Source organism: Typopeltis vanoorti, chromosome 21 (genome assembly GCF_054136105.1).
Source record: "Typopeltis vanoorti isolate ZY-2024b chromosome 21, IOZ_Tvanoo_1.0, whole genome shotgun sequence".
Lineage (NCBI taxonomy): Eukaryota > Metazoa > Arthropoda > Arachnida > Uropygi > Thelyphonidae > Typopeltis > Typopeltis vanoorti.
The window spans coordinates 80,836,234-80,863,902 of record NC_143569.1 but is presented as its reverse complement, the minus strand read 5'-3'; the positions used below and the strand labels follow the sequence as shown (position 1 = coordinate 80,863,902).

The window sequence follows — 27,669 nt, the reverse complement described above, 5'->3', positions numbered from 1 at the left end:
TATTAGTATACCTAAACTGTATACTAATCCTGGCTTTGTACTTCCACGTGCTCAGTGAACAAAGATTTCTCTAGACACCTAACTCTGAATCCATTTGAGTACAGTATTATGTAAGTCCTTCCATCCTACAAATTCAGCCCATAGGTCTACAAACTCCACACCATTACTTCTGCACAACCTGTGCATTGAATTTGTTGAGGATCATTGTACTCCTCAGTTTGCCTCTGTTGCAGTCTGATAGCAACTTACAATCATCACTCTTTGTCTTCTTCTTTGCTTCTTCCAGTCACTCTTTCATATCTTCGAAGTCATTAATGCCGTCTAGAACATAACGTCTTTCACTTTACCTTTTTACATTCTTGATAGCTTCACTAATGTTATTGATTTTTGCACCAAAAAATATTTAGTTAGGTGCTCATTATTAAGTATGCCTCTTATCATAGAATTATAATAAAAAATTTCTCCTTATCCTCATTCTCTCATTTAGTTTACATTCTTGTTTCTTGCCTTGCACCTTTTCCTCTTTTCTCTTCTCATTTCCTACCATTTTCCGGGCATTTCTGTAATCTTTCCATCTTTCGCTTTGTTCTGTGAAGTACTCCATGTAAGTTGCTAATTCTTTCATGAGGTTCTGACCTTCCACTACTGCACTTTCAATGATATTGTGACATTAACATTTTCCAGACCTTTGTCAATATTCTTTACTCCATTATCATATGCTTTACTCTCTCTCTCTCTCCACGCAGCTATCCTCACTCTCAAAACATTTCTTACATATTCACTCTTGTTTTCATTCCATAAATCTTTCAGCAATCTAAACGTGCATCTTTCAGATTTTCGCAAATGTAAATGATGTGAAAATCTCTGAGCATATGACCGATTACACTGATCAACATGAATTGTCTAACTAGTCATCAGGCATTTATGTATTTTAATGCATGGAATTTAAAAATCTAATTTTTTTACCCCCAGCATATCAGAGTTCTTGTTTATAAGTATATCTAAATATTGGCTAAGTAAAGTCAATTCTCACTATGGCAATTTTATAAGGACCACCCACAGGAACATTATTATAGTTAACTTCGTTTAACTTAGCATTGTATTTTTGGGACTTTGCTTGAGACTTTTCATTAGTGAATTTGCTGTAGTGGTGTTTGCTATATTGAGAGATAACTGTATTATATAGTAATAAAACATAATTATTAAGTAGAAAAAAAGATGTATATTGCAAAATGAATAAAAACAGCTTTTACTATATTTGCTTACACTAAGTAAGCAAAGAAGAAAAATACACATTTAAGTCAGCTTTATAAGTACTCAGGTTAATATTGGTACTTTTGCATATCTCTCTCTCTCCCTCAAGAACCTAACAGTATACTTTCCTATCATACTAGCATTCCATTTTCCTTGGTATCGCTGCTCCATTACTGTGATATCCTGGTAGAACTGTTCACTAACTTCACCGAGATTTTTCAGGAAAGAAATCCAGATGAGTTGTGATACTTTATTATGAGTTGATCTGTTAGTTCTTTAAGCAATCTTTTATTTTAATTTTTATTGTGTTTCTTTCCCATAAACTTCGTCAGTATCCATTAGTAATTTCCAAGCTTGTTGTTCCATTGCAGTGAAACTCTTTTCATAAGTTTGGCTTCTGAAATTTTTGGAAATCTTAGTTACTGGAATGCAACTTAATACTTATATGAGTTGGATATATTTGCTTAAATGCCTTCATGTTACTGATGACGTCCTATCCATACTAAAAGCAGAAGGTTCATTAGTATAGCAATAACGTGATGATGGACTAGGTACTAGAAATCTAAAGAGAAAGATACTGGTCTCGTGGGATTTCAAGTTTGAATCATATCAAATTTTTATTGTTTTTCACATAAATTTCCAAAATACAGTAGTTAAACAGAAGAGATAATCTCTTGCATAATCTTTTGGTTTTCCTCAAATCATAGACCACCTTTTTTTTTCCTTAATCCATTGAATGAAATTAACTTTACTTTACACTTAAAGTGCAAAAACACACATAACAAAAACAGTCTGTATTGTTTTACATTCTCTAATTTTTGAATATGAATACAATTGAGAACAATTGTGATTAGACTGTGTTTGAATTCTTTGTTCAATAATTTGCACTATAATGAATTTGAAACCTTTAATAAATGAGCTACATTATAAAATAGATGGGGGGGGGTAGACAATATCAGTTATGTTCTCGGTAGTGAACTTATAAAATATGACACATTTTATCTATCAAGTCACAGTTTTTAGTAGAGGATGGTAAATTAGATGTAGAAGTAGATAACAGTATAAATTATGATTAGCATAATGTCAACTCAGCCACAAGCTAGCAGTATAAAAAAGAAAAACCAAACACACACATACAATGTGTGTGTGTGTGTAGTTTTTCCCTTATCCACGGTTTCAGTTACCTGCAGTCAACTTGGTCCAAAAATATTAAATGGAAAATTCCAGAAATAATTCATGTTTTAAATTGTGTGCTGTTCTGAGTAGAAGGATTAAATCTCACTCCGTCCCTCCTGGGACATGAATCATCTCTTTCTCCAACATATCCATGCTATACTATATGTGCTACCCACCCTCGGTTACTAGATCAACTGTTGCGGTATTGCAGTCCTTGTGTTCAAGTAACACTTATTTTACTTAATAATGGCTTTAAAGTGCAAGAGTAGTGATGCTGGAAATTCGGATATGCCAAAGAGAAGCCCATACAGTGCTTCCTTTAAGTGAAAAGGTGAAAGTTCTTGACTTCATAAGGAAAGAAAAAAAAAATCGTATGCTGATTGCTAAGATTCCATTCACATTCGCATAACTTTTATTACACTATATTGTTATAATTGTTCTATTTTATTATTAGTTATTATTAATCTCTTACTGTGTCTAATTTATAAATTAAACTTTATCATAGGTAGGTATGTATGTATGTATAGAAAAGTATATATGTAGGGTTTGGTACTATCCGTGGTTTCAGGTATCCACCTGAGGGTCTTGGAATGTATCCCCAGCAGATTGGGGGGGGACTACTGTATAATCAATTATCAGTAAACCCAAACATGCTTGGCTCAATGATATATAAAGAATACTGATGTGGCAAAAGTTGCATTTTTAAATTCTGTTCCCTAAAATACACAGAATACACTTATTTCAATCCCAGTTAAAAAAAAAAAAAAATCCATGTTAACTAGCATTAATTTTACTGACAAAGCATTCAGGTTTTCAGAGTTTATTTGCATTCAGGTGTGCGTGTCCATAAACTGCTTTTCATTTATCAACTTATGATGCAGAAAGCTGAAATTTTTTTTTTTTTAAGTGAATAGTATTTTGATTTAAGAAATAATTTTGTTATTAGTAACGCTTGACCTCCATGGAGTCAATGACTCGTTATGAGAGGCGTGTGTACACACACACACACACACTCATCCAACCTTGCATTCTGATTCAGTGTGTTTCAATGTGAAACACTCAGGCAATGCATTCTGCTCACCATGTAAAGAACCTTCTCACTCCTTTCCTCACACTCTCCTTATCAGTTACCTGGAATGGCCTCTTGTTCTACTCTTCACTTGCCTCTGGATCCTCTTTACCACATTATCATTCCCAAAGAAACCACCAGATCTGAGTACATTAATCCAGATGTAGCCATATTATCATCATCATCAAATTCCTGCCATGTACCCTCAAGGGGTGTACAGGATATGATAGTATTACATGAAAAAAATTACATCATTACTAACTTCCTAGCTACAATTTTCCTCCAAATTAGTCTGTTACTTGTCAAGATGCCAACATTATCAGATCTTATATTTCTATCGTCTAAGGCACTTTGGACCGTATCAATCCACCTATATCTTGGTCTTCCTCTGGGTCGTTTTGCTGCCGACCTGGCAGAGAACACTTGTTTTGCTGATCTTTCTTCGCCCATTCTGTTCAAGTGACCATACCACCTGAGATTAGCTCTGCTAACGCATTCCTGGATGTTGACAATGTCAAGTTCTTTCCTAATATCCTCGTTTTTAATATGATATTGCCATTGATGCCATCTGTTCATGCCTATAATCTTTCTCAGGACTCTCATATCTGTGGTCTCTAGGCTTTAGTCAAGTGTTTTACTTCTGACCCAGCTCTCAGATCCATAAGTTAGAACTGGTTTGAACACTGTCTTGTATACAGCTAATTTAGTGTTTCGACTAATTTCTCTCTTATTCCATATGAATTTATTCAATTGACTTCCCACCACACCAGCTTTGCTGATTCTGTTGTCTATTTCTATATTTAATTTACCATCTTCAGTAAAAATCGTGCCTAAGTAGCTGAAATGTTTTACTTGTTCCACAGGTTCTCCATTGACAACACAGTTGATATTTTCAATGATTCTGCCTATTTTCATTTGTCTTTTGTCTTTGTCTTTTTATTGCTGACCTTCATACCATATCTATTACAACAGTTATTCAATTTAGTCAGAGAATCTTGCAGACTTGTAGTAGATTTATTTAGAAGTATAACATCGTCTGCATAAAGCAAAGAGCTGACATTAACATCTCCAATTTTGATATCTTGTTTAATACCACTTTCCTTCATAATGTGATCCATATAGATAATGAATAACAGAGGGGATAATGTACATCCTTGTCTCACACCAGATTTAACATTAAACCATCTTCCTGTACTTCCTTCAATTCTAACTTCTGACTTACAACTCAAATAAAGACTAAGTATTGCTTGATATAATGCCCCATTGACACCATATAACTGCAGCGTATTGAATAGCTTCTCTCTTGGCACCTTGTCATATGCCTTTTCCAGATCGACAAAACTTAAATACAGATCTTTGTTATATTCCCATGTTTTCTCGACTATTTGTCGTAAAGTGAAGATCTGATCCTGACAGCCTCTATTTGGCCTGAATCCAGCTTGTTCTTCACCAAGCTTTTCTTCCACAATTCTTCTCAACCGTTTCTCAAGTATACTTGCATAGATCTTGCCAGGAAGAACACTCAATAGGGAAATACCTCTGTAATTCTCACATTCAGTTTTATTTCCCTTTTTATATATGGGTACTATGAGAGCTCTACTCCAATCATCGGGAATTTGTCCCTCTGTCCAGGCTTTCTGAACTATGCAGTGCAGCCACTGTAAGACTCTTATACCACCATACTTCAGCATTTCTGGTCGAATATCATCTACTCCTGCTGCCTTTCCACATTTCAAGCCTTTGATAGCTTTTTCTACTTCAAGTATGGATATGTATTCTTGACTGCATGCCTGGTCAGTGTTTTTTGCCACTATGCTGTCATCACTTTCATTTAGCAGTTTTTCAAAGTAATTACTCCATACTTCAAGGATATCTTTTTCTCCCATTTTCATGTAACCTTTATCATCTCTAATTCCTTTTACAGCACACTCTTTCCTCCATTCTTAAGCTTCTTCAACAACCTCCAGAATATTTTGACACCTTCTTGATATTTATTTTCTATATTCTTGCCAAATCCTCTCATGACTTTTGTTTAGCTAGTTTTACACAGTATTTAGCATTCTTGCATTTGTCTCTATATTCTCTAAGAGCACAAGCTGACTTATTTGACAGGAACTTTTGGTATGCTTTCTTCTTTTTCTTCACTGCCTCTTTAACTTCCTGTGTCCGCCAGGGAGTTCTGATTTTTTTATCCTTACAGACAACCTCACCAGATGCCTCTCTGGCAGAATCAGTCAATGTTTTCTTCAGGGTTTGCCACTGAATCTCTAATGTTTGATTCCTGTTCTCAAACTCTCATTTTTTCTTCAATAATCTTTGTGTATTTTAGTCTACAGTTCACATCTGAGAGCTGCTCAACTTTTATTCGCTTTAAAACTTTCTTACATGTTATTCTTTTCAATGTGAAATTCAATTTTATCCTGCTCAAGACTAAATAGTGATCACTTCCAATTTCAAATCCTCTGTACACTCTGGTGTCCTGCACCAGGGAGAAAACATCACTATCAACAATAACATAGTCAATGAGACTTTTCTTATTCCTAGCCTCTTCTCTCCATGTGAATTTGTGCACATTTTTATGTTGGAACATGGTGTTAGTAATAACCAGTCCATGTCCTGAGCAGAAATCCAACAGATATTTGCCATTATTATTAGCTTTGCACTTTTCTCCAAATTTTCCCAAAATATTTTTGTATGTCTCACAATCATTTCCTACTCTGCTATTTAGATCCCCAACAAGGACCAACTTTTCATTTTTTTTGTGTCAGTTGCTTTTTCTAAAGCCTCAAAAAATTCCTCCACTTCTACCTTAGTAGAACCTTCTGTGGGACCATAGGCACAAATAAGTCTCATTGTCCAGTTCCCCATTCTCATATTTGCCCACATTACTCTACTTGAGACTGACTGCCATTCAAGAAGATTAGCCTCGTATTTTGTGTTGAATACTATGGCTACTCCTTTTCCTTGATTGTCATTGCCTGAATATAACATTTTGTTATTGCTCAGAACGATCTCACCAGTTTTGGTCTTTTTTGTTTCAGTCACCCCTATTATGTCAATCTGGTACTTATCTAATTCCTCAGCTAGTTCCATTTCTTTGCCATTCAGGCTTCTTACGTTGATAGTACCGATCTTTAACTCTGGTGATGTTGAGTTGGGGTTTATTTTCAGATTTGTTCCAGTAGCTGACTTTTCGCTGTTTGCCCTGGTACCCTGGCGAAAACAACGGGGGCCTTGTTTAACCGGGCGACACTCCAGCCGGCATGAAATTTTGTCATGTTGTACCATCATTCTATATTTTGGTTTAACCAATAAGAATACAATTTGGTCGGCTAAATCCCAAATTGCCAGCCCATCCTCGTCCGTTCAGTATCCAAGTAGATACCCAACAGGGTGCACCACGAGAAGGTTAGGATTGGACATTAGGTCAGAAGCCCTGGTCGGTTCTCCACATTCCTTTAAAGGCCATGTGGAGGTCTCCTCTCAATTATACAGCTTTGACCCTTAAGCACCCCATAGCCATATTAAGACTTTATAAAGAGGAATGATAACACCCTTATCTCTGCTTGCTAGTATGTTCTTCAATAACCAAGTAATCCTGTGAGCTACACTGGCTACTTTAGCAATATGCTCTCTAAACTTGAACTCTGTATCTACTACTATCTCCAAATTTCTAGCTTCATCCATTTCCTTGAATGCAGTTCCTTCAATGATATACACAGCTTGTAATCTTTATATCCCAAAATAACTTGCCACTTTTCCACATTGAATTGACATCCATTATGTTTTGTCCATAATGTCAGCCTATTCAAATTATCCTGCAAGCTCTCTGCATCCCTTGATTAACTGTTACCCTAATCAGTTTACTTTGCATCATCAGCAAACAACTTAATATTTTCCTTCAAATTATTTCTTATATAATTTATGTACAAATTAAACAGCAATGGTCTGAGCACAGTGCCCTGCAGCACACCACTAGTCACCTGCCTTCTCCTGGATTCTGCTGTTCCATATAATACTTTTTGATCTCAATCACACACCGGATTGACTCAAAAGAGTCAATCTGCTATCTGTTCAACTGACTCCTAATCTTATTGGCTGCAATTCATTTGCTATCATCTGCAGTATCCCACTCCCTCTCCTGTCTATTCTATACTCTCTGAAAATACTAAATCTGTCACATTCTATCCCCATAACTGTCATCTGCTCATAATGAAGGTTTATTTTCTTGATCATATGAATCAGTGAAATAATATTTAGTTTACAGATCAAGTATCGATAAAATTTATTAACTCTACCAACTAGTTTCACCACACTTTAACTGTTAGCATCTTCAGGGCACTGACATATAGGCTTAAAACAATCTCACAATTATGAGTAACTGTAAAACTGACAACAATAATTACAAATAAAATAGCATTGAACGTGAGTGAAACATGTATCGCGTGTACAAGGTTAACTAGCTGTTGCTAAGTAACTTCCTGTAGTTTGTGTTCAAGTTCATTTCTTAACAGAAATCAAGGTTTTATACTCCCAGAGATATGGAAAACCCTAATTAGATCTCTAAAAATACAAGAAATGAACTTTAACACAAACTACAAGAAGTTCCTTTGCAACAGCTAGCTAACCTTGTACACGCGATACGTGTTTCACTCACATTCGATGCTATTTTATTTGTAATTATTCTTGTCAGTTTTACAGTTACTCATAATTGTGAGATTGTTTTAAGCCTATATGTCAGTGCCCTGAAGATGCCAACAGTTAAAGTGTGGTGAAACTAGTTGGTAGAGTTAATAAATTTTATCAACACTTGATCTGTAAACCAAATATTATTTTACTATGTCATCTGCTGTTAGCTAAGTCTCACTAATGCCTGTAACTTTTGGTGACGTTGCACTAACCAATGCCAAAAACTCTTCCCTCTTATTCCTGATGCTTCTAGCATTAGTATATAGACACTGTAGTAGCATCCTCTTAGGGCCCCCAACTATTGTTGCCTGAGAGACTAGCTTCTGCATTTTTTGTTTTCACTTCATGGGTACTTTCACAGACAAACAGCTCTGCACTGTCCTAATTGCTTTAGTTTTCTTGACTTTGCACTTCCACACTCTCAGTGAACAAAGCTCTCTCTCTCTCTCTCTCCAGACACCTAACTCCAAATCCATTTAAATATGAATACAATTTAATGCCCATAAATTGTATGGGCCATTTAATTGCAGTCCATAAGCATTGTACAAATCTTTCCATTGACAAACTCTACATCATTCCTTCTGCACAATCTGCATATTGATTCATTAGCTGTCATCACTCTCCTTCTCAGTTTTTCTCTATCTTACAGGGCAGTAGACACAAATTCACCCTCTTATGCTTCTTCCAACAACTCTTTCATATCGTCCCTCATACAGTACTTCTCACCTCTCAGGCCATTGGTTCCAACCAAAATGATCTCCCTATTGTCAACCCATGCTGACAATCATGGATGTATGCCATTAATTATGTATGCCAATTTCCTAGAACATTCTCTTCAGGCCTGTGGTGATCAAACAATGAATGCATTGGGAAATTTGAAAAGTAAGAGCGTTTAGATAATTTTTCATATTGTTAAAAGAAATGCACATAAAAATCTGCTCTGTGCTATTTTGTAGAATGTATGTTTTTGTATTTTAATTTTGCTGTTTATTCCATTCATATTATCTAGGACGATCCATGAACATTCAGATAACATTTTCAGTGATTCCAAGGGCAACACAAGCCAGGCGTGGTCAGCGAGGTCGGTTTAATAGGTAGGTCATGCATGGTTTACTGTTGGTAATCTCAAGTTCAGAAGAAATAACTTACAGTGTCATAAGATATTCCACTCTGAAGGAATATTTTATGTTCCTCCATAAAATATTTATATTTTATGTATAATTACACCTATTTTCTAGCTGTATATATACACACGTGTGTGTGTGTGTGTGTGTGTGTGTGTGTGTGTGTGTGTGTGTGTGTGTGTGTGTGTGTGTGTGTGTTCCTTCCATTATTTTTGAAGTGGTGTACTTATGATCACTGATATGAGATTAAACCTTGAGTTTTCTCCCTACAGTTTCTGTTAGAACTGTTATAGAAAAACCAAAGCTAAAGGAAATAAGTTTTTCTGTATTATCTTGAAACAAACACTGCATTGAAATCGCGACAAAGAATTGCACAGAACATCAAAATTGTTAATGTAAAGACATTTGCAGTATGTCTTTAGGTAGAAAGAATTTTGAAATTTGTATGACAGAAAGAAACTTGCACATTACTTGATACCATGTTTAAAAATATGACTGAAGAAGAAATATACAATCACAGGGTAATCTCTGAATTACACTAGGCAGGTGGTTCTTCAGAATATGTTGCTTTGAACTTGTGCTCCCTTGTTCATCATTTTTAAAAGCAGTTCCTCTTCAAACTCTGTCACCAAATGAAACTACCACAATAGTTTCCAAGGGGCTAAAGATATCATCACAAATATTTAAGTACTTGGAGTGTTTCAAAACAGTTTTCCTAGTTTTAATATCAGCCTTCATTCAATGTACTGGAACTCAATTATGTATTTTGCATGTAGCAAAGATGGTGGTAACAAACCCGGACGATGACAGGTGGTGTTTTCAATTTTGTTAACACAGACAAACATAGCTATGAAGCATCATAGCTGCAAAGTGGACATCACAGAAACAAAAAAGAGCCTTGTGTGCTATTTCTGTTATCACTATAAGCATGCTTGCTATACAGAAATAAATGGTGTATAAACTTCTCACCAACATTACAGCTTTTTTTGTTCTCTGTACCTCCCTTCAGTCAGACAATTCTGAACCATGGAAAATGCAATGCCAGTCTAGAATAGTGCCTTATCACTCATGATGAGACTTTTCCTGTAAAATTGAATCAATAAAAACCAAGCTTTAATCTTCAAACTGGCTTCTGACTCGGCTGCGGCTTGTAATGGCTGCAAATAATCAACAGATATAAAGTAGACTTTGTAAGGACCAAATGCACTAAGCTTATTTCCTACTCAAATGGTAATTGAGATTTCTGGTTTTGATCCTTTTACCAAAGCTGTTTAACAAAACTTCTGCATTAGTGACTTCTACCTCTCTTTCCTTCTAATAGAACAATAGTAACATCACCCAAAGATAGGACTGACCTCTTGCTATCAGTCTTCTTCTCCAGTTCTTGTTTAGAGGATCAAGGCAAATCCTCTCCTATTCCAGATACTTCTTAACAGTATGCTTTCTCAGATTGTTTTCATAGGATTTAAAAAAAAAAAAAATTCCTTGGCAATAATAAGTTTCCTGTCCCATATGGTGTCCTTCCAGTCGTACTAGAAGCTTGTGCTTCAGAACTGACATCCATTCTCTATTGCCTTAACCTGTTGTACTCAACTGGCTAACAGCATAAAAGCAAGCTTTATCCAGTCTGTTCCTGAAAAGGAAATAAAAGTCAATCATTAAACTATTGTCCCATTGCCCTTGCATAGTAATTCTCAAAAGTTTAAAGTCATCAAGAACAAGCTTCTTCACTACCTAGAGATCCGTCAGTTAATTAGATTATCAATATGAATTCCATCATTTACATTCTATAGCAGACCACCTTGTTAACTTTAGTCACTTTTTGACACATACCATGAAAAGATTTGGAGAAACTTATCTGGTCACTTTTTATTTATTTATGTGGCTTCCATCACAAATGGTTTTATTGTAAGCCTACATAGTACATTCATACCATAGGTGGGCTAAGGATATTTCCAAGAAGTTTGATCCAGTCTGTCCTTCTTAACAAACTGCCATCTTATGTTCTCCCTCTTATCCTTTTGTTAAATGAATTGATATGCAATAAACAATCAGTTGTTCATTGAATGTCATGGTAGATATTCTTTCTCATCTGATTTTTTCCATCATTTGCCAGAGTATCCTAAAACTCTGTGTTTTCACCTACACATTTCCTCCTATACATTAGTGATCTTCTCTCACTAACATCCAGTAATTTATAGCTTTGCTGATGAGAGTATACCCATTCCTCTTCTTCATTTATAAAACCTTAGTGATTAGATGACTCGTGCTTCAAATATTTTATGGCCAATGACTTAAATACTGATGTTCTTCCACTGATAATTGAGTGAATTTTAGTTCTGCCGAAACAAAATGTGCCTTATTTTCCAGAAGAAAGGACATGCATCGCTCTCCCTCGTGTTTGATAATATTCCACTTAACATCCAAGATCGGTTTTCACTTCTTGACTAGCCTATCCAAGTATAAACATATTATGCCAATAGCCCGCTTCATGTTCAAAAAAAAAAAAAAAAAAGAAAGAAAGAAAGAAAAGAAATGAAAGATACTCTTCTTTTCTACTCCATTTCTAAGAGTTTTAAAATTCCATATATATGCCTAATTTTAGTCTTACAGATCATACAGAAATCTCCCAGAATGTGTATTTAAGCCTTAGATGCTCGTTTATGCCATCTTTAGGATTAATGGAATGAAACCAGCACTGTGCAATTGTTAAATACAAGTTTAATAGTTCCAATATTTCATCTCTGTCATCATCTGAGATACAACATAAAAGTTGTAGTAACACATAAAAACACATAAACAATAAGTGGAAGATGTTAGAGAGCAGAAGCCTGAAGTCATAAGAGGGGTATCTTCTATATATGCTACTAGCTAACCTTTGCTATCAGGTAGACGGGCTCAGAATTACTCTTTACCAAATCTTGGAAAACAAATTCTGAGAACTAAACAGTAAAAACCAACCAAATCGAAATAAAGTTTCAAACAACTATATTTCAATTTGGTTGGTTTTTTTAAAATCGCTGATTCAAAAAATAAAGCCTTTCAAGTTTGTATTTGCTGCTGTGAAGCATAACAGTTTTTTCTCACTTGGTTCTGAGCAAAGTGAACAGCAAATATCTAAGGGGCATGGTCAGCCAGACCTGACTGACTCTAGTTATGGCAGCGATACATTTCTTGTGTTTTTCAAGGCAGATCTGGTACATTTCAAGAACAAGGAATTCAGTTGTTAGTTCTATTATTTATGGATTTTATACTTACTTTATACTTAATTAGTTTTGTTTCTTGATTTAATCCTTTCTTATTTTAACCTTACTCAATTTAAGTCCTACCTGCTGCTCTATTGTTATGTCGCTGCTTTTTCTATATTATATCTGGTTCTACCTCTAAATAGCCCTCCTTCTAATCTACTTTCGTGCCCCTAAAATATTAATTCAGATTTATCTCCTCTTTGGATATTGGCAAAATTTTTATTATGCTGCGCCAACCAACATCCTATAACAGAGGAGACTCTTGTTCAGGGAAATAATTCTAAATTCAAAAGGGATAGACACAATAATTAATCTCACGCTAGCACTGTGCAGATTCAGTTAGCAGTCGTGACTCGAATCTCACTTAAGCAATTATATCTAAATTCCTTCCCGCCAAAAAGTTCTATTTCATAAGTGGTGATTTGAACTCGTAATCAAGCATAAACTCAGGTATAAGGTACAAAACATGTTTATTGGAAAAAACATAAAACATTTACAGTTAAGAAAATTCAAATATTCAATGGATCAAAATTTACTCTAAGTTAAGGTTCATACTAAATCACAATGAATCTGAGTGTGCTAAATCCTTCAATTACGAAAGGATAAGATTAAGTGTAAGCATAATACTACTAGGATATAATTCCTTTCACAAGTCATTCACAGAACACGCATTGAACACTCTCATTAATACTCTACCAATAACTGTCTTAATTCTAAATTTCATTAAGCAAGCCTAGCCATTCTCAATCAAAATACTGCCTATCAACAATTCTTGTTTGTTCCACAGAGTCTTAATTAAGTCGATCAAATTCTCACTTAAAAGTTCTCTACTAGTGTCCTTTAAGTTACAGTATACACAAATTTCTTATTCTTCTAAGCGATTTTTAACATAGAATGAAAATCTTTACATTACCGGATCCTTTCAGATTTCATGCTGCCATCTCATAGATCTGGATTACCTTACTGTATATTCTTCGGCCATCTTTACACCTGGTGATGCACTACACTTTTCTTTTAATTGTTTCCGACTGTGACATGATGTCTATCACTCCGCAGGAAACTTTCTCCAGTGGGACATTCTGCTAAGGCTTGATTCCGCATAGGCTGTCATATCGCGATCAGCTCCACTTGGAAATCTTCAAGCATTCTCAAGAAAAGAACCTGCCATCTATCATCACCATAGTCAATCCACCGCTCTCTCACGAATTCCCTGACAAACCTCCTAAAACTCGAATCCAGGAACCCAAGAAGAAAAAGCCCTGTACAATGGCACGCTTCGTCTTTTATTCACCCTCTTTGGGCGCCCTCTATTCGATGTGGTTGTCACTCACGAACCCCATCGTTCATGCCCCTTGGGTGATCCTATACTCTCCCTAACCTGTTAGGTTACATTATTCCAGGTAGCCGTTCTGACGTCATTTTTCCGCGTAGGTATAGCCTCCATCGCTATGCTCAACTCATACAGATTATACGCGATTATTCCGGATTACTACTTATAATTTTTCTCAGAATTTCGTAATGTACTAGACAGCTTAATGGGAATTACAAATAACTTAACAATTCCCTTACACAATTCTTACTATTTTGACACAAAATTCTCTGCTTCTCATTTCAGTTATGCAGGAATAACTCTCACTATATGGCTCACATGGACTACACATTAATACATAACATAAAATAATACTTCATAATTATTAGCTGATGTGCAGATATCTCCTTAATTAGTAGTATTTATTATGTTAAATTCTGAATAAAGAATTTACTTGTAAATCTCTCCATTCAGGATCTAACACAGTGCATACATGGAATGGGGAAGGGATCCTTAGAGTGAATATCTGCTTTATGTAATTGCTTTCAAACTTCATGTGAATCAGCCAGCTTTATATGAGGTGTGAAAGCAGTGCACAGATATTTCTTTAAACGTTCTAGCTATTTTTTCTGGGATGCCCTGGATATAGGGAATAGTAATAGCACTATAATTTGTGCGTTGAGAAAAGTGTACAATGGGGGAGAACAATTATTTTTTTAATTTTTTTTTTTTATTTTTTGGCATTGTAGCCATTAGATAGAAAGTTATAGCAAATAAAATAGAGTTGAGCTGGGTGGGAAACCTGGTTAGAACAAAGGTTGAATGTTTTTATGATACCATATTGTTAATTGTGAGGAGGTGATGCAAAAGTTGGATGTCTAGGTTTTCTCATTATCATCAAATTCCTAACATTTATCCTCAAGGGGTGTACAGGATATGATAGTACTACAAGGGTTGTCTGAAAAGTTTTCGGCCTAACAATGAAAAAATGAATTTATAATTTCAAAATTATTTTTATTTCTCAACATAATCTCCCTTAAGACTAATTTGTTCCAGCTATGCTCCAGCACCATTATCCCATCCCTGTAGTGGTTCTCAATAAGATCTGCAAAATACCCCTCTACAGCTGAAATCACCTCTTGATTCGGAGAAAAACGCTGACCAGAGAGGAAGAGTTTTAGTTTTGGTAAGAGATCAGAGGGAACCAAATCTGGGGAATAGGGTGGATGTTCCAACAATTCATAGTGCAGATCCCTTAATTTTCACATTGCCGAAACACTTTTGTTGGTAGGTGCATTGTCCTGATGAAAGATGATTTTTTCTTCTTCTGCAAACCAGACCTTTTCTCAGGAATTTTTCCGTCTAGTCTGGTTAAAAGATCGGAATAATATTCCCCGGTTATTCTTTTACCCTTTTCAAGATAATTAATAAACAAAATGCCTTTAGAATCCCAAAACACTGATGCCATGACCTTTCCTGCTGATGGAACTGACTTTGTCTTCTTTGGTGCTGAACAACCAGCTTCTGTCCACTGTTTTGACTGCTGTTTGGATTCTGGTGTATAATGGTGAATCCAAGTCTCATCCATAGTAATAAATCGACGCACAAAATCAGTTTTATTCTTGTTAAAACATCTAAGCACTGTTCAGAGATTTTCATGCGAGTGTGTTTATGATCTGCTCTGAGCATGTGCAGCACCCATCTTGTGCAAAGCTTCTTCATGCAAAATATATCCTACACGTCCTTTTGAAAGTTTTACACAATAAAAACAATTAAATTGCAAGTGTGTGACAATATAAGTGCTATCAATGGGACAATAACTCTATCTACAACTATTAGAATTCAAAGAAATACACCCCCTTGAGGATACATGGCAGGAATTTGATGATGATGATGATAAATTTAAATAATTAGTTTTATGAAACAAAGGAATGAGGAGTGTTACTTAGGATGCTTTCCCAAAAGGCTAGCTAAGTCTGTTGAAAGTTGTTTCACTTGATTATACTATAAATTAAAGATGCCAAGAAATTATATTCTTGGTTTAATCCTTTATTCAAGTGTAAGCAAACAAAGCTTGCACATGAAGTAACTTCATGACTGGGCTACTTGTATATAGAGGCTAATGACTTCACATCACTTGCCTTAATATCCCAATACTAAGGCAAGTGATGTGAAGTAAGTCATTAGCCTCTATATACAAGTAGCCCAGTCGTGAAGTTACTTCATGTGCAAACTTTGTTTGCTTACACTTGGATAAAGGATTAAACCAAGAATATAATTTCTTGGCATCTTTAATTTCTAGCTAAGTCTATGACTGGCTAAACTAGACTTATTGGACTTTTGATGTTCTTCTAGATGAATCTGAGCAAACAACCCATCTGTCCATAATAACAATTATGGAAAACTCCAGGATGAGAGAGAATGATATTTGTCTTTTGGAGAGACTAGGGAGGAATTTAGTTTACTTACTGGATGAAAGAAACTTTTATGTCAGTGTGGCAAAGAAGTCTTGCAATTTTCATTGATAATCCTTTAACGTATAGGGAATTGAAATTCTAGGAATTTCTTTTTGAGGAGGATTAGGATGAAGACTATAATTATTATTAATTATTTTATTGATTATTTTTATATTATAACCATTAGAGATGAAAGTAGCTCTGATAAATGATAGTTCATTATTTAAAAAAAAAAACATTAGAATATATCTTATTATGTGCATGGGAGACAATTCTTATCTTCCACTTCAACTGTAAATCTAATTCTTGGGTTTACCAAATTAATTTTCCCAAGAAATTCATGAGGATCAGTTAAGGAATAGTTCCATACAGCAAAAACATTATCAACATATCAGTATCAAATAAGAGAAAGCTTAAAAGAAAAAATGTTGAAAATATGTTGTGCAAATTGTGAGACTTCTTTGCCTTATTGACCTACAGGTTTCTTTTTATCCAGTATGTAAACTAAATTCTTTCCTAGCCTCTCTAAAAGACAAATATCCTCCTCCTCTCTCTCTCTCTTTCTAATTCTGAAATTTACAGGGTCCCTTGTTCAGCTCAGATTTGTCTACAAGACCATCAAGAGGTGGACTGATACAGTAAAAAGTGCGTTAGAAGACAGAAATAGAAGATCTGATAATGTTGAAGTCTTGACAGATTGATTTGGAGGAAAATTGTAGATAGGAAGTTAGTGGTGATGTAAGTTTTTCATGTAGTACTATTATATCCTGTATATCTCTTGAGGGTATATGTCAAGAATTTGATGATGATGACAAATCTTACAGATCCTTGTTATATTTAAAAATGATTTCTCAGCTCTGTCTTAAAGTAAAAATCTTATCCTGATAGATCATATTTGGTCTAAACCTTTTTCTTCAGGTTTCTCTTCAGTTTTTTTTCTTAGCTTCTCAAATATACTTGCATAAATCTTACCTGGAATACTTTGCAGGGAAATTCTTCTATAGTTATCACTTTTATTTGCCACTTTAAGATAGATACTATGAGAGCCCTATTCCAGTCGTCTGAATTATGCAGTATAGTCACTGTAAAACTTTTATCACTCTACATTTGAGCCTTTTTGAATATTTTTCAGTGCTGTCTATCTAATCATCATGTTGGCAATAAGGACTCTCATCCATGAAGCTTATTCTCTTTGTTCCATGTTACTTTATTGCAACAAGGTAGTTGAACACACAAAATTTATTCTTCTGCCCAGTAGTTTTTATGATACTTTCAACAAGACTGTAAATATAGAACCATGCCATCTTCATCAACTCAAAAAGAGGCTGATTGACAGGACATCCCCTGTATCTGAGGAATGTGAACACATTACAAGTTACTTAGAACTTTTGACTTTCAAATTATATTCCATCCTGTCCAGAAACTTTCTTCATTTTTGAGTTCTGTGAAGAAAAACTTTCCTCTCTTGGCATTTGTTGATCTTTATCACTTCCCTTAGACTTTTGATTTATCTTACTTTTGTCAATTGGTTCATCACAGAATTAATAAGAAACACATAAACACTGTACATTTTAGTTTACAATACATGAAGTATTGTAAACTAGAATGGTTTGGCTAACACACTACCACATTTCTTATGAAAAGACCGTATTAAGAAAAGTTTGAAACATTACTAACTCACCAGTCTGAAGAGATCCATAAGTTATAATATAATATAATTGTTATAATTAGACTTGGCTGCTTTTGATACTATACCTACATTATTAATCCCTCTGCTATTTAGACCTGTGTTATAAGTCTAAATAGCAGACTGCTTTATCTTTTAAATCAGCCATACCAAAGATGCACCTGATACACTGACTAAAAATTCTATGAATAAAGAAAATGTTATTTATGTAAGCAATTTTTAATGCAAGTAAAATTTAAACAGTTTTAATTTTAAAGAAGCTTTCTGTTTATTTTAAGAGGCCGAGGTAGAGGAAGAGGACGTGGTGGAAGTAATAGAAAGCAGACAGAAGTCATGGATGTTGATTTTGTTTAGACAGGTAACTGTCATGCTTTTGAAATAAAAATTGTGGTTTATTTCATATGGCTTCATCTGTAAATGTTAACTATTTTTATAATTGGCACTGGCATCTTGTATATCCTCAGAAGCAGATAACTATGCATGAGATCAGAAAATGAATTGTGAAACATTAATGGTTGACTTGAGATTTTAATGCAAACATTTTTTGTATAAATTTCTATTTTTTTTATTTTAAATCATACAAATAGATTATATAGTTTATTCTAGCTATGATAAATTCAGAAGGAAAACTGAAAATATGAAACAAATATTCATACAGGTTATAGTATACATTTTATCTAAATTAGACCTTGGAGAGCATTTAGCAACCAAGTACTTTTTCTGCTAACCTTTCCACCAATAGGCATGCATCCTCTGCTGAAACGACTTTAAATTTGCATACATGTAGTGACATTTGTTATATAATTCAGTTTGACTCGAGTACACTGTTTACACTTGTAACTTGGAGGAAAATTGTACTGGTGTACATACACCCTCTGTTTTTCGGTTTCTTCAAAAAGAAACCGAACTTTTCAAAAATAGAAGAAACTAGTGGCACCGCTTATTGTATCTTTTTCTTGTCGAAAGTGGCAACCTTCATTAGTATTGTGTCAACTGTTTATGACATTTGTTTCATTAGAAGCCGAGTTATGGTGCCAAGAGTGACAATGTGTTTTGACGAACAGTTGGTCGTCACGATATTCTTGCTATCAATCACTTCAAAACTTTGAGATAAAACTCACCATTGACCGTTTGGCCAGACAGAACGAATTCTTTGCGGATAATGCTCTTGGAATCGTAAAAACAAATCAGCATTGTCTTTAGTTTTGACTTCTCCAAGCAACTTTTTTTTTGGATGCCCTCTTCTGGTGGTCTCCACTCAGCACTATGGCACTGAGCACAGACCACCTTTGTTTCTGGCTCATACTCAAAACACCACGTTTCATCACCAGTAATGATCATTTCAAGGAAGTCTGAGTCCTTATGAGTGGTTTTAATGAGGTCCTTGCAGTGTTCAGTTCGATACATTTTTTGGTCATCGGTCAACTTGTGGGGAACAAATCGCGTATTCAATTTATGAAGGCCCAAATTCTCGGTCAAAATGAAATGTTGTGCACAGTTGATTTTGGAATCCCCAATTCATCTTCAATCAATCTCATGGACTATTTCGGGTTTTCTTTGATGAAATCATGCACTTTTTTGGATGTTAACTTCGCTCAGTCCAGTTATTGGACTGCTCGGCTTTTCATCGTCCTCAAGTGTCTCACGACCACTTTGAAATTGCTTGAACCATTCGTATACTTGAGTACAGGATAAGCATTCATCAACGTATGCTTTTAGAAGCATTTGATGCGTTTCAGTAAAACTTTTACCAAGTTTAACACAAAAGTCAATTGCAGCTCTCTGTTTGAAACTCATTTTCCAACTGTTCGTCACAACACACTGTCACTCTTGGCATTATAACTCGGCTTCTAATGAAACAAATGTCATAAACAGTTGACACAACACTAATGAAGGTTGCCACTTTTGACAACAAAAAGATACAACAGGTGACGCCATTAGTTTTTTCTATTTTCGAAAAGTTCAGTTTCTTTTTGGACAGAGGGTGTAGTAGAAGAATCTCTCGGCCAGTGTCAAAGTCTGTATTCTCATGGATAGTAAAAGTAGGGGAAACATGCTTGCTGATCAAAAGTCATGAAATCATCAGGAAAGGGAGACAGTTAGACCAATCAGCCCAATAATGAAGTTCTGTTGTGCAGTAGATTACAATAAGAACCTAGGAGCATCTGACAGGTCAAACATAATGAGTAGTAGTAGTACTGCTATATGTTTGGGTACATTCTTGAAGTGGTAAAGAAGGTTCTTTTTGCACTTCCTGCACATAAAAATGTCTACCATATATTATCGCGTATAATGCGAAAAGTTTATGGTAAAAAATACTAATTAAAGTTAGGGGTTCGCATTATATGCGGATCCTAAAAAATATAACATCTTATTAGACTTGCATACACAATATATACTACCTAATGCCTATGCAACCAAATCTACTTGACCCACTTGCATTCGGCGACCGAGCGTGCATCGTATCTGTGCATAAATCTACTTACATTACTGGCTTTATGCACAGATACGATGCGCGCTCCGTCGCCGAATGATAGAGCACAGTTAGGTATATCGGTTTAATCACAGTTCATTTTAAATATTATTCGTTAAACAAACCTAGCCTGAAAATGAGCCAACAGAAACGTAAACGTTCATCTTTTGAAGCAGGATTTAAATTGCATATCATGCAGTTTGCAGAAGAACATAATAACAGTGTTGCTATGAGAGAATTTGGTGTAGCAGAGAGTAATATTAGACTTTGATGTAAGCAAAAAGACAGTCTTGAAAAAATCCCCAAAACGAAATGTGACCGTCATGGAGATGTAGCATCCTTTCCAGAACTCGAAGAAGAGCTAAATGAATGGATTTTGATGCAACGACAAGATGGCATTATAGTAACAAGAAATGTAATTTGTTTTTGAACTCTACAACTCAAGAATGATAAATTCAAGGACACATCAAGTATTTCATCTTTTCTTGCTTCGCCTGGGTGGTGCAACAGATTTATGGAACGCAAAGCATTAACATTACGACACCGAACAAAAATTGCACAGAAGTTACCAGAGTAGCTTGAAGAAAAAGTGCAGTCCTTCCATAAATTTATCATAAAAGTACGGAAGTGTCATGGATATGAATTTTCCCAAATTTGCTATATGGATGAGATGCCCATGTACTTTGATATGCCTGGGAATCGAACAGTAAACTCAGTTGGTGAAAAAGGGTGTCTTCATAAAAACAACGGGACATGAAGAAATGTATTTTACTGTTGTTTTAGCATGCATGGCAGACGGAACCAAATTAAAGCCAATTTTTAAAAGGAAGAAAATTCCGAAGCATATGAAATTTCCACCAGGTGTAATTGTTCGCGCCAATCAGAAAGGTTGGATGGATGAAGAAGGTGTACAATTGTGGCTGGATCAAGTATGGAACATACGTCCAGGTAGCTTGTTACATCAACAAAGCATGCTAGTCTGGGATATGTTCCGGGCACATTTAACAGAGGCAAGCAAAGAGAAAGCACATGAGCTACATACAGACCCAACAGTCATACCGGGTGGTCTAACTTTTGTTTTGCAGCTGCTGGATGTCAGCTTGAATAAGCCATTTAAAGATCACTTATGTGAAAAATGGAGAGAATGGATGTCATCTGGTTTGGTGAAGATGACAAAGGGTGGGAATTTTCAGAAGCCTGAGATCACCCTAGTCACCAGCTGGATTAAAGAAGCATGGGATTCGATACCATCTGAAATGGTTCAACGCTAATTTCTTAAATATGGAATAAGTAATTCAATGGATGGATCCGAAGATCACGTCATATATGAAAGTGAGGATGATGCACAACAAAATGGAGTGCATGAAGACGACGACAACTGCTACACTGATGATGCAATCCCTACAGATGAATTTATAAATGAAATGTTTGATGACTCAAAAGATGAAGAAGAATTTAAAGGATTTTGACATTTTGTTTTAAAATAAATATTTCTTTCGTTAATTCTTATTGTATTATTTATAATGTTATGGAACAAGATTAACAGATTGCATTATACGTGGACATGGCATTTTAGAGCTAGTTTTCAAACAAAATTTCTAGTTTGCATTATACCTGGATCACATCATACGCGATAATATATGGTAAATTCCTAGACTGCACAAAGTTAAAACAGGAAAAAACAATAGTACTTGCTGATTTTCAAGACTCTCATAAGAGAAAGTTTTCAAAACTTCCATACACAGAGCAACTACTAATGGAATGTGCATCACCTTGTGAACACCACTAAAACAAAAGGAAGAAACTTCCCAACATTGGTTTATCCTTCACTGAAAAAAAAAAAAAAAAAGAAATCCTACTGTGTATTGCTGCATGTTTGTTCAAACACCAGTTGAAGTGAAGAAAAATAGCAAAAGCAGATATGTGTCACAAATGTTGTGTTGCTCTATGTGTGTATACCCCCACTGTTTTGAACAATGTTATACAATAGCTGAATTTTGAAAGGATGATGGAGGTGATGCATAATGTTCAATATTGTATAAAAATGCCAAGTATGATTTTCAATAAAACATAATTTATGTGTCACAATTTTGGTTAACCTTCATTTGAAAACAAATAGCCTACAGTTTTGCATGTTATTATAAAAACTTGAAAATAAATCATCAAGGAGAGCTTGGCTGGCTTCTATTTTCTGAACAATGAAAATGTTAATTGTAAGTGTCAAAATAGTAGAAAAAGGAACTATGGTGAAAGGTTAGTAAAAGTAATAAAACAGAAAAGGGAGAAAAACAAATTCTATATGTGGTGAACTAAGTTTGCATGTGGCATTTCTGATATTATGTAAACTATCTAAATTGATTATTTCTAACTAAAGAAAGCAATACACAACTTCTAACAGACAACTTTTAAGCTTTGTGAGTGAAGCTGCATTTCAAACTTGATGGTCCCAGCTGTTCTTGTTCATGTAAATTTTTCAACCAAATGCTTTCATTGCTTTAAGTTATGATAAAAAGGAAATTCACTGCTGTAAGTTATAAGAACAATATACATACCAGATTTGCTAATTCTAGCTCTTACCATTCATTTCTTTATCATACCCTAAAATCTTATGTCTTATTCTTTGAGAAACTGCATGCATGATGATACTAAAATATATATATTTGTATAAAGAGAATGTAATGACTGAAACCAAGAATAATTGTAAGGTTTTAATGGTATAACATACTACTAGTTTCAGCTTTTGACAGCCTTCTTCAGGTGTCTTTTAAAAATAGGAAACAGCAATAAAAACACTGAAGTTTAAAAATCTGAGAAACACAGGAAAAAATTGCAGTACATAATTAACATGAAAAAACTTTGTAGTTACATTTAAGTTGTTCTTTCAATCATGGCATTGTTTGGTGAATGCGGCGTGCTTACAGTCTCTTGTGAACGCAGTACTGAACAACAGCAGAATGGCTATCTGGGAGGTTGTAGTTCAAATTGTTATTTAAATGTTCATGATTAAGGATGATTTCTCTGGACTCCACAATTTTTCTTTCAAACTCATCATGGCAACGAAAGATGTTTTTGGTTCTATCCCAGCAGACTGAATGACTCTGGTGTTCATCATCAGGATTGTTCGAGAAAAGAACATGACTGGACAAGGCACTGGCGCATGTTCTTTTGTAAGAGATGTCTCTCTTATGCTCCTCTATACGTAATTCAATAGATTTACCTGTTTGATCAAAATAAGGGATATTACAGTCACACCATGTGTGTGTGTGTGTGTGTGTATATGTGTATATATATATATACATACATACATACATACAATGCTTTGCATATCTAAGAAGCAAAACACAAATTCTTTAATAATTATTCACTTGAAGTTCATAAAAATCCATATTTCCTCAACTTTGTTTATCTTTTTGTAATACAATACTGCTCTCATTATAGAGAATTTTGACACAGGAATAGTTTGCTAAAGTAATATTTCTTCAGAATAGCATTATGCTTGTAGGAAGGTTGAAAGCAACTTACAATAGTGTTGCTTTCAACCTTTTCATTGTCGAGTAAATAATTTTTCTGGTGTGTGAGGGCATATACCAAATATCATGGTATTGTAACACAGTTTTTCATGACTGTTTCCTTAAATTGTTTGCCAGGTTCCTTATATGATCAGTTCTTACAGTTTGATCTTCTACAGCACTCCTAACTGCATCAACCCATGGATAATGTGGTCTTACGTTGAGTCTTTATTCACACTCCTTTGTTTTCTTCATTTAATTTTTAGTATTGAGACCATCTTTCCAAACATAAAACAGGTTTAGTAAAATATAACCCAATAAGTTTTGTAAGTTGTCAGACTTGCATCATTAGGGGTACAAAATTGTATAAAAAGAATACAAAAAATTAATCATACATAGCAGACGTTATCAGAACTTCAGAGTTAATACATAGCAGAATTGTGACCTGACATGTGACCTGGAAAAAAAACCATTGGGTTAATTAATATGTATGCATTGGAAAAATGCTAGTTGCTGCTGTTCTGTGGCATGACATGTGTCATATCCCAGGTCTGCACTTATTAGATTTTGTATGAAAGAAGACCAAACTTGGATTAAACCTTAGTTTTTATTACATAATGTGGATATATGCAGCATTTCTGAGGCTTCTTTCAACTTTCTTGTAAAACAGTTATGATCAACATATAGCATTAATAGTTTAGCAAGAAAAATTACTTGGTGCCTGTGTTTGTTGTGGGGAAGGCCAATCCTGATCTTGTTGTCTTCTTTTCTCAATGTCTTTTACGTGTTCAAACAAATGCCACAAGTGAATTTTCTAAAATCCTGTTTTTTTCATGGGATGATGTGGATCACTTTAAATTTGTGATCGTGAAGCAACATTGTCTATAATATTCTTAACTCGTTAACATACAAAGACATCTGTGACAAGTCTTTTGTTTATTGCACCAAAATTAATTTTGACGTATCGCAGATGTTACGAAGTTCGAATCAATTTCAAACGGATTTAGAGTTAACATACAAAGACGTCTGTGACACGTATTTTGTTTATTGCACCAACATTGATTTTGACTTATTGCAGATGTTACGAAGTTCGCATCAATTTCAAATGAATTTAGGGTATTAGGCAGTGAATATATATGCATATAAACTCTATTCACTAGTTAGTTTGTGTTGCAATTTATTATCATCCCTAATATGATTGCAAATATTTATAATATGTTAGCCGAAAGTGATATTGAAAGCGGGGAGGACAGTTTGGATAAAAACAGCAAGACAAATTTATATCATCAAAGTGTTGGCATTTTTGACTTGTCAAGTGACAATAGCGATAGTAGCAGTGGAAGTTCGGTTCAAGGCAATGTTCGTAAATGTTTGAGACTGATATCGTCTAGTAGCGATGATTCCGATGTAACAGAAAATGAATGGAATTGGCAAGAAAAGGAAAATATTCCTATTATAAAACTATTTACGGAAATTCCCGGCATCAATGCAATTGCTTTGCTAAGATTTGGTGCAAATCCGACACCTCTTTCTGTTTTGAAACAAATACTTTGCGATGATTTCTTGACACGATAGTTACAGAAACTAATAGATATGCGGCTCAAGCAATAAACAAGGAAATTACTAAAAAGATTGAAGAATGGTATCCAATAACAAGTGACGAATTGCAGGCATATTTTGCATTATGTATAATTATGTCACAGGTAAAAAAATCTAATATAGACGTATTGGTCAAAGAGAGCTGTGGTTGAGACACCCATATATTCAAAAATTATGCCTCGTAAACGCTTCTTGGCTATATCTCATTTTCTCCATTTTGTGGATAATGAAACAATAAAGAAAGACGACAAAATATGTAAAGTGCAAAATATAGTCGACTACCCGAATAATAAATTTCAGCAATTATATACACCAGATAAAAATGTAGTAATTGACGAATCCCTTATGAAATATAGAGGTTGACTAAATTATGTACAGTTCATTGCTAGCAAACGAGCACGAATTGGGATAAAATTTTACAAGCTATGTGGATCAGACTCTGGATATTGTTCAAAGTTCAAAATTTATACAGGAAAGGATAAAATTCTGGGAAGCGATACACCTGCATCTCAAAATGGAGTTGGCCAAACCTATTTTAGGAAAAGGATATACGTTATTCTTAGATAATTGGTATTCGTCACCAGAATTATTTTATTTCTTGAGAAAAAAATAGTACAAATGTTGTGGGGACAGTTAGAAAAAATCACAAGAATATGCCTAAGAAATTGACGACATATAAAATAAAAAAAAACGAATCAAAAACTTTATTTTATCAAGGAATTTTGTCATTACGTTGCCGCAATAAGAAGGATGTTTACATGATAAGCACAAAGCATTCAAAAGAAGAAATGGTAGATACAGGAAAAGTAAGGAGAAGTAAGAGGGGCAATGAAGAAAAAGTAATGAAACTTAAATATGTTCTTGAATACAATTGCGGAATGGGCGGTGTCGATAGGCAAGACCAACTACTTGGTTTTCCAATTATGCAAAAATGCGTCAAAGGTTACAAGAAAATATTTTTCTATTTGATGGATATCGCTGTTTACAATGCTTATGTTTTATATTCCAAACTACCCAATACATCAAAACTAACAGTAGTCAATTTCCGTTTGAACGTAGCAGAAGATATGTTGTCAAATATATCTTTACCTAATTATAGTACCCGTGGACATCCATCGCAAAAGGACTGCCCAATTAGACTGCAGGCAAAAAATTGGGCACGTTTCCCTGAACATGTACCACCTACTGATAAAAAAGCAACATCCAGCAAAGAGATAGCATGTATGTGCCAAGCATAATGTAAGAAGTGAGACTACATGGCAATGTAAAAAATGTTTGATACTGTTACTTTTACCTAAGTGCTTCGAAAAGTATCATACCTTGCAAAATTATTAATATTCTTTATAATAAGGTAACAATTAACGAAATAAATCACATGAATTAAATAAATAGTAGTTTTATCTGTTACAACTTTAAAAATAATTTATATGTCAAAGAAGTTTGTTAATCATCTTTGGTTTGTATCCATTGAGGAAAGAGTAAATGCCGTCTTTACTCCTTTTTTTTCCTAATGTACTTGAAATGCTGTAGCTCTGACTCATAATGTTTTAATTGTGCTTTATTAATGGATGGTGGTGTGAAGCAGCATATAAAAATCTTCCAGTTGGGTTAGTTTTCTGTATACTGAAAACATCAATCTTTTTTATGATCTTTCAGTTCAAGAATGAGTTTAATGTTTGGGTGCAAGCTGTTCAGATAATCTTTCAATTGAGTTAAATTGCCTGTTATTCCTGACCAAGCAGTGATATAACGCAACCAAGTTTTTGGTTTTTTATGATAATTTTCAATAGCATTCTTTTCAGAATTTTCCATGAAAAGATTTGCTATGGCTGATGACAGAGTGAAACCCATGGCAAATCCTTCTGTTTGTTCCCAATATTTATTCTAAAATCTGAATAAAGCATTTTCCATGCAATGTTTGAATAGTCTGTGTTCAGTTAGACTATCCCTAAATCCTTTACCATTTCAATAAAATGCAAGCTACTCTTCACATGTGATTTCATCTTTTCTGTCTGTAGAGCTGTCAGATTTGACAGATGCTTTGCCTTATTTGATCCTCAGCTTCCAGTTGTTACT

At 34.7% G+C, this 27,669-nt stretch overlaps 1 protein-coding gene across 2 annotated transcripts in view; it reads left to right on the top strand.

Annotated features, from left to right (window-relative positions):
- The window catches only part of LOC150095038 (uncharacterized), a 68,790-nt gene that overhangs the window by 29,270 nt on the left and 11,851 nt on the right, over positions 1–27,669 (top strand). Inside the window, exons 4-5 of one of the 2 annotated variants that reach the window (XM_090411379.1) lie at positions 9,198–9,282; positions 18,291–18,370. In XM_090411379.1, coding sequence (XP_090267505.1) covers positions 9,198–9,282; positions 18,291–18,366 — 161 coding nt within the window. In that variant the 3' untranslated portion in view covers positions 18,367–18,370. Of the gene's footprint in view, positions 1–9,197; positions 9,283–18,272; positions 18,371–27,669 lie in introns of both variants that reach the window. The other variant, XM_090411377.1, reaches the window with a different exon arrangement.